Source organism: Gymnodraco acuticeps, unplaced genomic scaffold (assembly GCF_902827175.1).
Source record: "Gymnodraco acuticeps unplaced genomic scaffold, fGymAcu1.1, whole genome shotgun sequence".
In the NCBI taxonomy this organism is placed as follows: domain Eukaryota; kingdom Metazoa; phylum Chordata; class Actinopteri; order Perciformes; family Bathydraconidae; genus Gymnodraco; species Gymnodraco acuticeps.
Genome location: NW_022991632.1, coordinates 996,373 through 1,009,725, shown reverse-complemented (window position 1 = coordinate 1,009,725; position 13,353 = coordinate 996,373). Strand labels below are relative to the sequence as shown.

The 13,353-nt window shown below is 41.2% G+C and overlaps 1 protein-coding gene across 5 annotated transcripts; it reads left to right on the top strand.

Annotated features, from left to right (window-relative positions):
• Positions 1–357: 357 nt before the first annotated feature.
• Positions 358–13,298, top strand: tarbp2 (TAR (HIV) RNA binding protein 2). 5 transcript variants are annotated; one of them, XM_034198443.1, is made up of 8 exons: positions 358–531; positions 2,016–2,058; positions 2,406–2,720; positions 3,121–3,190; positions 3,306–3,423; positions 10,079–10,206; positions 10,455–10,650; positions 11,471–13,298. In XM_034198443.1, exons 3-8 carry the CDS (start codon positions 2,416–2,418, stop codon positions 11,626–11,628), a joined length of 975 nt encoding a protein of 324 aa, XP_034054334.1. In that variant the 5' UTR covers positions 358–531; positions 2,016–2,058; positions 2,406–2,415; the 3' UTR covers positions 11,629–13,298. The 5 variants fall into 5 exon arrangements, with proteins under 5 accessions (XP_034054334.1, XP_034054332.1, XP_034054335.1 ...); XM_034198440.1 differs by lacking the exon at positions 358–531 and adding an exon at positions 1,206–1,333; XM_034198441.1 differs by lacking the exon at positions 2,016–2,058 and having other exon boundaries at positions 361–531.
• Positions 13,299–13,353: the final 55 nt, after the last annotated feature.

Here is a 13,353-nt window from a genome sequence, read left to right as displayed (position 1 = left end):
ATAGGCCTATGGACAAGGTTTTGGGGGAAAAAACATACAACATTTCAAAACATTTCCAACCTGACTTTGGTCCAATTCGGTAGAATGGCCCATATAGGCCTGTTTCCAACCAATTCTGTCTGTCTGTGTATTCCTGTGTGTATGTTTTTTTTGTACACTATGTTGCTTCAACATGATGTAGTTAAATGTTGATTAGAGCTGGAGCTGCAGTCTCCAGGGCTGCAGGAACATTTTACTCGGTGCCAGGGCCCCAAAGTACTGACGAAGCCCCGATAGAGAAGCTTGTCGGATGTGCAGACCAGTGACTGACTGGCGCCCTCTTATGGTGACTATCAGTTATAACAAGTTACTGCACTGAGAGCCAGCAGCATGCAGAAAGTTGTGGACCCAAACAAATCTTCATCGCTGTAGCCTTTAATTTACCGTTCAGCTCAACTGGCCATCCAAGCAGAAACCATTATTAAATGATAGGATGATGACTTGCGGACACGCAGAACAAAACGATGCGGAAAACAACTAACATGTATACAGGTACAGTTGGTACTGGCACTTACTTGAATACTTCTGGTACTTTATCTTCCAACGCAGTTGTCTTGAGAGCAGCAGTTTGAAGATGCTAATATGGTGGCTAGCTAACGTTAGCTGCAAAAAAAAACATCCGTTACACTCACAAAGTACGTTCATTTTGTTTTCTCATTGGTAGTTCTTGCACTGACGTTAATAAAACCGTGAAGGGAAGCATTTTCCCTTTGGTAATGACTTTACATCAGTAAAGCTAATTTAACTGAATTTAGCAAGGTGCGTGTAAGCTAGGACCATGGATTTATCAGAGAACATCCATGATTATAACTCGGTTGTACTTTTTGCATAATTTGGAATGGACGAATTCTACTTTTGATATAATGTTTATACTTTGTCCTGCAACTGCAAACTACATTTTCCCGTATGTGAAGTGCAAGTGACTATTCACCTGTTTCTGTTGTGATGAAACGAGGTTATATTTAACTTTAGCCTCGCAAACTGAAAAACTACAACCATGTCGGTGTTTTCCGGTGTACAAAACGAACCAACCCAAAGCGCCCACGGACCAATGAGAAATCGAGTTTTGTGGGACTCCGTCATACGTCATAACTGTGCTCCGCTGCGATCTGTCGGAGGAGTGGAGGGGTCTGCTCTTCACATGTCTCTGCCTCATCGTCTGTTGGGGAATATACCGTCTAATGAAACCGAGTGGGGGGGGGGGGATTAACCATCCGGTACCGGTCTGCGTGAAATAGGGAATGAACGACGAGACAGCACCGGACAGCTGGAAGACAAACTCCGGGTGCTCCAGGTGTGCAGCTAAGCTAGCATAGCACTGTGGCTAGCGGGGGGCAGTCTGATAAATAGACACTTTTATTGACACATTTTCTGAGTGTCTGCCACAACAACGCTACTGTTTTAAATTCTGAAAACACGTCGACATTTCGTTAAAATGAATTATACTCCGCTAGCTACAAAATAAGGTGCCAAATGTCTGAATGAAATAGATCCTGTTGCCCCCCTGAGTTTACTGTCATTGGTGCATCTCCTATCAAAACATTCGTGATCATTAATTAAATCTCTACTCATTTATGTAATACATATTTGCTTGTTGTATCTAGAGACCATGCTATTAGTCCCAAGTTACAGCAACTTCCTTAGCACTTATTTAACCTGCCCTCCTTCATAAACGTAAAACATCACATGTGAATATAACACAACACAATTCTGACAAACCACATCCTGCATCCAGCAAAATGAGCATACATTTGAATCAAGCTCGCCCAAACTGAACGAAGGTAGTATTAAAGTACTGTTGTGTTAGACTGCATGAGTTTTAGCTACAGTAGGTGTATCTAATAATAAACTGGTTATTGAGTGTACTTACAACCATGTTGACCGGACAAACTTCAAATATTTGTGTAACCTCACCTAAAACCAGTCGTCATTATATGTAGTCATGATGTTGTTGTTTTTTATTTTATTGACTTTAGATTTACAGTTGCGATGCTGAGATATCCATTGCCACAATTTGAGGTAATGGTTACATTCAGTAAGTTGAATCAATTTGTGTAAGCTGGACATTGTTTCTGGCATTACTGCAACGTCAATGCATTTTGAAAAGGAATTGTTTTATATTAGCTTGGATACCTGAAAGCCTTTTGTAATTTGGGTGAGTTAATCTTCAGTTAGACTAGCCTAAGTGCAAAAATTACAGCATTCAACAAAATGAATGAAATCCACAGGACATTTCTGAATTATACAATGCATGCTAATAAGCGTTTCTTGAAAGGTATGATCGACACCATTTTCTAACGCCCTTTCCAAATGTAATCAACAGTTGCTCAACAGTCCATCTAATGCTGGCTTTTTCTTTTGTTAAGTATTGAGCAAATGCTGGCTGTGAGTCCCGGAAAGACGCCTATCAGTCTGCTGCAGGAGTATGGAACGCAGATAGGCAAGACCCCAGTGTATGACCTGCTGAAGGCTGAGGGACAGGCCCACCAGCCCAACTTCACGTTCCGCGTCTCCGTCGGAGAGATCAGCTGCACCGGCCAAGGGCCCAGCAAGAAGGCAGCCAAGCACAAAGCAGCCGAGGCTGCTCTGAAGATGCTCAAGGCAGATCTCGGAAATCCCGTCGGACTGGGTGTTGGAGAAGAAGGGTTTATTGGAGTAAAAGTATCAACGGATGTAGAGAGGTCAGTTTCTTTTCAAGTTTTTTATTTCTTTGCACTTACTTTTTAGTTAAAATGATTAAAACCACCAGACAGTTTTATCCCACAGGCCATAAGACTGCTAAACACCACATTTATCTAAATAGCTATCACCTCAATAAACCGTATTTAATTTCGTCTTAATGTACTATATTTAATTTCACATTCTGTTCTTGTATATAACATATTCAGTTTACATACATATTTGTTATTTTGTATTTTATTATATATGTTGCATCGTTGGAGGAGCTCGGGTCATAATATTTTCATTGCCATTGCTTTGAATGTTAACATCAGCTGATAAAACATCTCAGTGTTCTAAGAATTGAGTGAATTTAAGATGGATGTCTGTGTGGTTTCGTGACTTCCCTTCTCTTCTGTACAGCCCTCAGGCAGAGATGAAGACATCAAGCACTTCTCAGCAGTCTGAGTGTAACCCTGTTGGAGCTCTGCAGGTGAATACACACGGATAACTCCTGTAGTTTAAGGTTTTAAATCATGAAAAACTTCCGATATAGTTGCATGCCTTTTTGTTTTCATGAGTAATGTATGAGTTTACATCTCTGCCAGGAATTGGTGGTGCAGAAAGGATGGCGTTTGCCAGAGTACACCGTCACCCAGGAGTCTGGTCCAGCACACCGCAAGGAGTTCACGATGACCTGCAGAGTCGAGAGATTTGTGGAAATCGGTAATATGCACAATGTGTCATTGTTTGAGATTGTTCTGTGTATGTTAAAAGCCTCTGCCTCTTAGATTAAATCAACTTTCAGCAATATAAACATTGTTGTTAACATGCCATGCAAACCCTGAGTCAGTGTGGACATCCTCAATGATGAAACATTTATTTAAGCACTTGTGGATGAAAAACTGCTGACAGAGAACTGAAATGGAAATTAAAGAAAAGCAAACGTGCAGCCTTTTACAGGGTGGTAGTGTAACTACTGACCTTCATTGACCTTTACTTGCAACTAGTGCTGTCAAAATTATCGCGTTAACGGCGGTAATTAATTTTTTGAATTAATTGCGTTAAAATATTTAACGCATTTAACGCATGTGCAGAATGGCCCGCCCCATACGTGCCACCAGTGGCAGCGCCAGGGTATGGCTGGGGTAGGCTACACCCATACCAAGAAATGGCTTAGCCCCACCATGCAAAATGATGTTAAAGGAAGCAAAATAAAGTCTGCCAACTCGCGCGGAGTAAATTGCACAGACAGCAGTTAGTAAGATTGATTTCAGTAGCCACGGTTTTGAAAACTTTTGTCACGTAGTGATTGTCTTCTCAATAGAACATCTTTGATAACGGCGTGGTGTTGTTGCAGGAAGTCCCGACGGAGAATACTTTTGCTGTAGTACAGGGGTGCACATAACTGGTACGCAGGTTATGTGCGTAATCTCTCTGAAATGCGTACCGTCACTTGTGTCACAAAGCGCATTTGCGTACCGACGTACTTGTGAAGCTTTTCCAGAAGGCGGTTAGATCACCGGACGACAGAGTCGGTCTCCGTGTGCACAGACAGGGCTGCTGTTAACGTCGGTCTGTACAACGGAATTGTGCCAAAACTACACCAACCGGCTACGGAGGGAGACTCCCCCCCCCATTCACTGGAGAACTGCGCTAAAACAGCTGATCACAACGTTCACACTCTGTGGTCACGAAGTACTCCACTAGCCGCCCCCCCCCCGTCCCCCCGTCGACTTTCCTGAAGTACTCCCCCGTTGATAGAAATCAACACGTAATGAATTAAGACCCCACGGTTTGATGATTGATAGGTGTGTGGGTTGTCTTTCATTTTGACACGCAGAAAAATGTTATAATAAACATAGATACTGTATGTTAAATGGATATATCCGCCTTCTTTCATTTATCTTTCCATTCCCACAACAATATGCATAAAGAAATGGCATATTTTGGACATAGTTCTGACTTATCTTATCTTTCTTACAGTGCAGACGCTTTTCTGCTTGCTCTTGCCTCTGCTTACTTTTTATGCTGATTTTCCTATTCTTATTCTCTGAAAACTTCGAGCAGCGGCTCCTGGACATTAACTTATCACTGGGACAGTTCATCTTCGTAAATAGACGGAGGGTTTCAGCCATATTTCAACATTTTTACGACGACGTCAGTCTTACAATAGCGTGGCCTAGCAACAGCTAAAGCCTGGTAGGCTACTGCATGCTATTTAGCTAGTTGGTAGCAAAATGCCTCCGTTCTCTACAGATGACTTCCAGAAACTTATACAGAAGATGGCTGTGTTGGAAATGAAAATGCAACGGTTGGAAGTTAACGTGGAAGTGAATGGACTATGTCGTGGGAATGACACGACTTTACCAGTGTTGCAAAATAATGGAGAAGGGTATGGTAACTCACAGCTAGTTAGCAGCTACAAGGATTCCAAGGAACAGGAGGGCTGTGTACCGGGTAATAAATCTACAAGTGGTAGTCCTCCCTGGAACTCTCTGGGTACAAAGCCTAAGAGTAAATCATTTCCATGGGATTTGGGAGGACGGATAACAGGCAGAGCCCAGAGCTCCGAAATCTGTGATGCGACCGGCTGGCCTGCATTGTTATCACCCAGGAAGAGCGCCTCTTCAACCCCTATTCATACTAGGAAACAGCAGTGGACAGCTGCTAAAGGGAGAATTACAAACAATCCTCCTAAACCACCAAGTGTGCCAATCCAGAACAGATACGCTCCGCTGACCGAGAACCGGAGATCTGATGACCTGGATAACCTGTCCTCTTCACGCAGCAGGGTAAGGACCAATAGCTACTCTAAAAGTAAAAGGCTAGAGGGAAAGCTAACGACTGGGCCTGAAACTCTGATTGTGGGTGACTCTGCTGTAAGAGATGTAAAAGGTCTGTGTAATAAGAACAACACCAAAGTACTCTGTTTTCCCAAGGATGTGGTCTCTGACTCGGCTGAGAAGATCCTGCATATTGGGGCTGAACATCCGACTGTGAAGAATGTGGTACTGCACATTGGAACAAATGATGTTGTGAAACAACAGTCAGAAGTGCTGAAAGAAGACTTTAAATGTTTGTTGGAAACTGCCAGCTCTCTAAATGCAGAGGTGTTCATCAGTGGCCCTCTACCGCCAGTCAGAAGAGGAGTGGAGAGATTCAGCAGATTGTTTGCACTGAACACCTGGATTTCAACGGCCTGTACTGATCATTCTGTTCATTTTATTGACAATTTTAACTTTTTCTGGGATCGCAGACATCTTTTCAAGGCAAATGGAGTTTGCCTGAACAAATCAGGAGTGAAATTGTTTATCTCTAACATATTCAACTGCCTGCGTCATCAATCTGTTCCTTATGCCAAGGACAAGCGGCAAGAGGAATCAAAACAGGAGAAAGACACAACACATCACGCAGAAAACCCTGAAGAATTATCACTGCACCCGCCTGAGGAATGTTCTGATTATGGGAGACCTATGAGACAAATGGAGGAGTCTCCACTGCCCGTCACCCAACCCCCCCGTCAACGCCTTTGAGGATACTCCGTTCACCCTTTCACCCTCGCCCACCCTCCTGGAGATCGATGAACACACAAAGGAGATACAGAGGGTTGGCACCGATTCCTTCCTGGAGTTCAAAGACCAAACGAAGGCGATACGCAGGGCTGGCACCATGTCCTTTACCCCCGCTCCTCAACGACGCCCAACAAAATCACCGCGGAGACGCGCACCATCTCCCCCATCCTCATCACCGCGCCTACGTCAACCACCTCCCCCCCCTGGCAGCATGTCCTCTACCCCCGCACCATCTCGCCCGTCTCCATCACCGTGCCTACGTCGACCACCTCCCCTCCCTTCGAGGGGGCATCTGCAGTCTCCGAAGCCTGATAAGGATGTGTGTGTACAAAACACAACAAACTCTTACTGATATGTGATGGGTCCAGGCTCAAGGGCGTATGGCACTCTCAACTCTTTCCAGGACATGTCGGGGCCCTGCCTGCCAGTAGCTTTGCCGATATCTGTGTTGATAGGTAATAGATTAAGAGCGGTGAATCATCTTATATACAGGAAGCGCTCAAACGTTTGTGTGAGTGTATCTAATTTAGCAGTGATTCCATGTCAGCCACAGCTTGTTACAAAAAACATGACTGATAGTGTGTTTAACAAACTTAAACTAGCTTTATTAAATGTCAGGTCTTTGGCAGGAAAAACATTTTTAATCAATGATTTTATCACTGAGCACAATCTCGATTTTATGTTTTTAACAGAAACTTGGATTGAACAAAATAACAGTGCAGCTATTCTTATCGAATCAACCCCTCCCAACTTTAGTTTTATGAGTTAGGAAAGAATGCATAAGAAAGGGGGTGGAGTTGCTATTCTGTTCAATGATTCCCTTCAATGCAGGAAGACATCGTATGGAAACTTTGATTCTTTTGAATATGTGGCCCTTCGGCTGAAATGCTCCTCTCGAGCTCTGTTCCTAAATATCTATAGACCACCCAAATACTGTGCAAGCTTTTTTGATGACTTTACTGAACTGCTGTCTATAGTGTGTATTGACTTTGACCGTCTAGTCATTGTTGGTGATTTTAACATCCATGTTGACAACCCCCAGGACAGAGGGGCTAAAGAACTATTTTGTGTTCTTGATAGCTATGGACTGACTCAGCATGTGACGGAGCCCACGCACAATAAGGGGCACACTCTGGACTTAATTATCTCAAAGGGTCTGAATATCTCTAAGGTTGTGGTGACTGATGTTGCACTCTCTGACCATTCCTGTGTTTTCTTTGAGAGCTCTATTTCTGTTCACAAAAATGTTCAAAAAGAGGTAACCACAAAGCGATATTTAACTGAAAATACTAGGGAAATGTTTACTCAGAATTTCTCTTCCACACTTGCCCCTGCCAACATCTCAGTAAATGAGCTAGTAGATCATTTTAATTCAAAAATTTAAAATGTTATAGATGCCATTGCTCCAACTAAGGTAAAGGAAGTGACTGGCAAGAAAATATCTCCATGGAGAAAGGCCATGAGCGTGAAAACAGAAAAAAGAGAATGTCGAAAAGCTGAACGCAGGTGGCGAAAAACAAATCTCCAGGTTCACTTTGAAATCTATAAAGAGAGACTTGGCCTTTATAATTTGGAATTGAAAAACGCACAACAATCGTTCTTCTCTGACATCATTACTAAAAACAAAAACAACGCACGTGCCTTGTTTGCTACCGTCGACAGACTAACTAACCCCCCAGTGTCAGTAGCCTCTGAATTTCTATCCACCAGGGCGTGAAATGATTTTGCCTCCTTCTTCACTGACAAAATTCAGAAAATCAGACAAGCAGTCAGTGCCTCTGCATCAGGAACAGCAAATGTGTTGTCCCTATCTCCACTTAACATCAATTCAGACATCATGACACAATTCCATCAGATTAATGATAAAAACCTAGAGGACATTATACAACTTCTGAAATCCTCCTCCTGCTGCCTTGATATTATTCCAACAGGATTTTTCAAAGATGTTTTGCCTTGCATGGCCTCAGATCTACTTCATATAGTAAACAAATCTCTTCACTCAGGTATTTTTCCACAGGCCCTGAAAACTGCAGTCATTAAACCGCTCTTAAAAAAGAATAATCTAGATGCTTCAGTAATGAACAATTACAGGCCCATATCAAACCTCCCATTTCTAGGTAAAATCATTGAAAAAGTTGTTTTTCAACAGTTGAGTAATTTCTTTCATTTAAATAACTGTTTCGATGTGTTCCAGTCAGGCTTTTGTCCAAACCACAGCACTGAGACTGCTCTTGTAAAGGTCTTTAATGACATCCACTTAAACACAGACAGTGGCAGAACTTCAGTGTTAGTATTATTAGATCTCAGTGCTGCGTTTGACACTGTTGACCACAGCATATTACTAGACCGACTGGAGAACTGGGTGGGACTTTCGGAAACAGTTCTGAATTGGTTTGAATCCTACTTAAAGGACAGAAATAACTTTGTTTCTATAGGTAAATACACATCTGAGTTGACAAATATGACATGTGGGGTTCCTCAAGGCTCCATCTTGGGGCCTCTTCTCTTTAACATCTACATGCTACCACTGGCTCAGATAATGAAGAACAACAAAATAAGTTACCATAGCTATGCAGATGACACACAAATGTACGTAACAATTTCACCAGGAGACTATGCTCCAATTCAAACACTGAGTAAGTGCATTGAACAAATCAATGACTGGATGTGTCAGAACTTTCTCCAATTAAACAAAGATAAAACTGAGGTAATGGTTTTTGGAGCCAAGGCAGAACGTATCAAAGTTAGCGCTGAGCTTCAGCCTGCAATGTTCAAAACAACAGATAAAGCCAGAAATCTAGGTGTAGTCATGGACTCTGACCTGAGTTTCAACAGTCACATTAAAACTGTTACTAAATCAGCCTACTATCACCTAAAGAATATATCTAGGATTAAAAGACTAATGTCACAGCAGGATTTGGAAAAACTTGTCCATGCTTTTATCTTCAGTAGACTCGACTACTGTAATGGTGTCTTCACAGGTCTCACTAAAAAATCTATTAGGAAGCTGCAGCTGATTCAGAACGCCGCTGCTCGAGTCCTCACTAACACTAAGAAAGTGGATCACATCACTCCAGTTCTGAAGTCTTTACACTGGCTTCCTGTGTGTCAAAGAATACATTTCAAAATACATAAAGCACTGAATGGTTTAGGCCCAAAATACATTTCTGACCTCCTGCTAAATTATGAACCATCCAGATCTCTCAGGTCTTCAGGGACTGGTCAGCTTTCTGTCCCCAGAGTCAGAACTAAACATGGTAAAGCAGCGTTCAGTTATTATGCTCCAAATATCTGGAACAAACTCCCAGAAACCTGCAGGTCCGCTGCAACTCTGACTACTTTTAAATCCAGGCTGAAGACTTTTCTTTTTGTCGCTGCTTTTAATTGAACTATTCATATCTTAGACTGCACTGTAACTTTTATCCATGTACTTTTTTCTTTTAATGTTTAATTGCACTGTAACTTTTATCCATGTATTTTTTCTTTTAATGTTTATTTTATTAGCTTTTCTTTTTAATGACTGATTTTAAATGCCATTTTCTTAATCTCTTTCATTTTTTGTAAAGCACTTTGAATTGCCTTGTGTTGAAAAGTGCTATATAAATAAACTTGCCTTGCCTAGTTCGAATGGTGATTAATCATGATTAATTAATTTTTAAGCTGTGATTAATCTGATTAAAAATTGTAATCGTTTGACAGCCCTACTTGCAACACATGCATTACAAGAGCATTACCAGGCATTGGCACAGCCTACAGCTGCCTGTAATAGATTACTCAACATGAATCAATCTCCTGTTCCTTTATAGGAAGTGGAACCTCCAAGAAGCTCGCAAAGAGAAATGCAGCGGCTAAGATGTTATCACGTATACACGATGTCCCGGTCGACCTGAGGACCACCAACGAAGCTGAGGTCGAAGAGGACACGTTCAACATGGTGAGAAATAAACTTTCTCTGTGCCCCATTTGTCAAAGTTTGTGAAAACCTTTGCAGGAAAGGATCCACAACCTTGCATAACATGTTAATATTGTATTTATGCTTACCAATGTCTTCAATTTACAGTTATTAATCTTTCATTGTGACGCAGAGCACAGTAAGACATGCATCCCATCCCCCTTTTCCTTACTGCTCATACATCTTAATAGTGTGTATTAACTACCATGAACTTCCGCCTGCACACACAGCACATGGGGAGCAAAGCTGATACGGGCAAAAGTAAAGGCTTCGGCTGCACGTGGGACTCTCTGCGTAACTCTGCTGGAGAGAAGATCCTCCAGCTCCGCAGCCACCCTCTGGGCATGCCCACTGACTCCAACTTCTGCTCTCTGCTCAACGACCTGTCTCTGGAGCAGTGCTTCGACATCAGCTACCTGGATCTAGGTGAGTTCCCAAGCAGTGGATCATTATACATTCTTCCAAGCACCACAGTGTGACTAAAGTGGAAGACTACAATACGTTTAACACTGAAAGGTTACAAAGAAATGTGGAGTCTATTCACTGGGTAGTTGTGTGTATGCATTTAAAGTTGCATTTTAGTAAGGAGCATAAACATAATGAATGTGTTGAGCTGACACTGCATATGATAACACCATCTGCACAAACTAAGACTTGCCGAGCATTATGGGAACATAGTGATGCTGTGTGGTTACTATTACTGCCATCAGATATAGAGGAAGTAACCCTCAGCTGCATGTTGTCACAGTTTTTACCGGTGAGACATTTTCATCTGTGTACAGCGCTTCACAGAAGGACAAGAATTTTAAGCTGATGGGGGGAAAAATGCAGTAGTTGTAGTTGAATACTTGATTTCAGAGTATGTGATGATCAAATACAAAAAGTATGAGACCCTATCTAAAGTAAAGCTAGTTTCTGGGTTTCGTTATTATTACGTTATACATTTGGTCAGTGACATATTTAGTAACGAAGGGTCGTAACTGAAATAGCTAATCACACTTATAATGGAGAACTGAATATATCTCAATGAAATGCAACTGAAATATACTGTAGTGCAGCCCTAGGGTTCTTATCAGATGGAGCATTACCATCACCTTTGACGAGAAATTCTGTCTTTTAACTTTAACTGACGTATCTAAAGCAGCATTGACGTTGTAAAAGTATCTGAGTCAAAATCTTGCTTTAGAAAATGTATCTTTTAAAAATACTTTACTTAACCTCCTTTTTATTTGCGTTTTTGTTTCAGAAGAGCGCAGTCTGAGCGGCCTGTGCCAGTGTCTAGTGGAGCTTTCCACTCAGCCAATCACAGTGTGCCATGGCTTCGCTCCGAGCATCGATGCAGCCCGAGCCAATGCAGCCCACAATGCACTGCAGTACCTCAAAATTATGGCCGGGGGAAAGTGATGTCCTCTTCCTCCTCACAGACTCGAACTCACACGACGACACTTTTGTGATGAGTTCAAATAATGTGAATTACCTCAATTGTGGATTATATAAGATACTTTTTTCTGTCCCCAAATTAACCCCAAGGACATGTTTTGGTCACGTGGATTTCTCATCGTTGCCAATGAAGATATAGCTTCCCAAAAACTCATACCTCTCTCTTTGACATTTTGCATATCTGTCAGAAATTCTTTTAAAATGCTTTTTTGGTATTTTCTTTGGTTTGCCCAGCATCCATACTCGCCACTCTATTTCCCTAAAAAGCTCAAGTCTAAAAAGTCTTTATCTAAAGTGACACCTGTTGCATACATACATACAAGTTCCTTAATACCTGCAGATATATTCTGATTTCACAAACAATGCAAATGGAGAATTACCAAATACTGGTGCTGCGTTAAAACCACAATCATTGGTTGGGGAATGAGAGAAAAGGACTCTGCTGATGAAATATCAGGGGATAATAATTTTGAAGGCAGCCCTGCTTTCAGATGACCTTAATGAGATGATGTGGCCTTTGTTGTATATTCAAACCAGCTCTAAAAATACAGTTGGATGCTCCTCATGTTGGGCCTTAAAGATTAGAAAATGTAAAACGTATCATAGTATCTCTGTTTAACAACTGAATTTGGCAAATAAACCTTTCTAATCATGTTCCTAAAATAGAAATGGTGAGAAAGATCAGTATGACTGAAACATATTGATGGAAGAATCGTTCTTGTAATGTTTTGCCTCTTTAAACACTAACTTAAAAAAGTAAGGCTCATATTTATTAGGTCCGGAGCAGGAATAGAGAAAGTAATGTGTGAGGAAAACTTTAAAAAATATCTCTACAATATTGAAATGACGTCACAATCTACTCATTGGTCCCATTTACTCCTGGATGTGCAAACAGTTTTGTAAAGTGCTAATTACCTCAGCTTTAAGACTTCTTTAAAACACGTCTTTGCTTGTCTTCAGTGTAAGACAATGATGAATTAATACATCGGTTGAAGGGAGGGGAAAGTACAAAGTCCTCATTTTCAATATTATAGACCAGTCAAACAAGCTATAATATTTAGTTCTGTTAAGTTTAAATGTATCTTTGCTCATCATGCCTGGCACTGTTTCATTTATAATTTAAACCCACTGTGATTTCGTTTTTTTTGTCAATGGAAATATGAATCCTGTGATATTGGAAAGTTGATCATGGTGGAATTTGGAAATATTCTTCTCCAACTACATGCTGTGTCTTGTAAAAGGATTCATTACCATGCACCTTGCTGTATTTGTTTTGATATACTGCCTTGCACTCGGCTGGAATGAGTATTGAGTATAGTGAACCGTTTGCACTACTTGACAAGCACAGTTTCCTTACTCCTGCCACCGGTGCAGTTCATGTGAACCTCATTCTCTGAAAAAAAAAAATCTGCATCTTGTTTTCTGATCATTCAAATAAGGAACTTGTGCTGTTTTTCGGTGAGTTTTAGTACTCACACCATTGAAGTCTATACTGACCTCATTACATTTGAGAAGAACTTCTTTGTTGTTGTAGTAGAAAAAGTTGCCCAGTTTTAGCTAAACGATGAAATATTATGAGATCCATGTGAAATTGACTTATTTCCAATAAAACATTTTGTACATTTTACTGCCAACTGTTGCTGTTACAACTTGAACACTGCCATTCCTAATTCAATTAATTAATTTCAT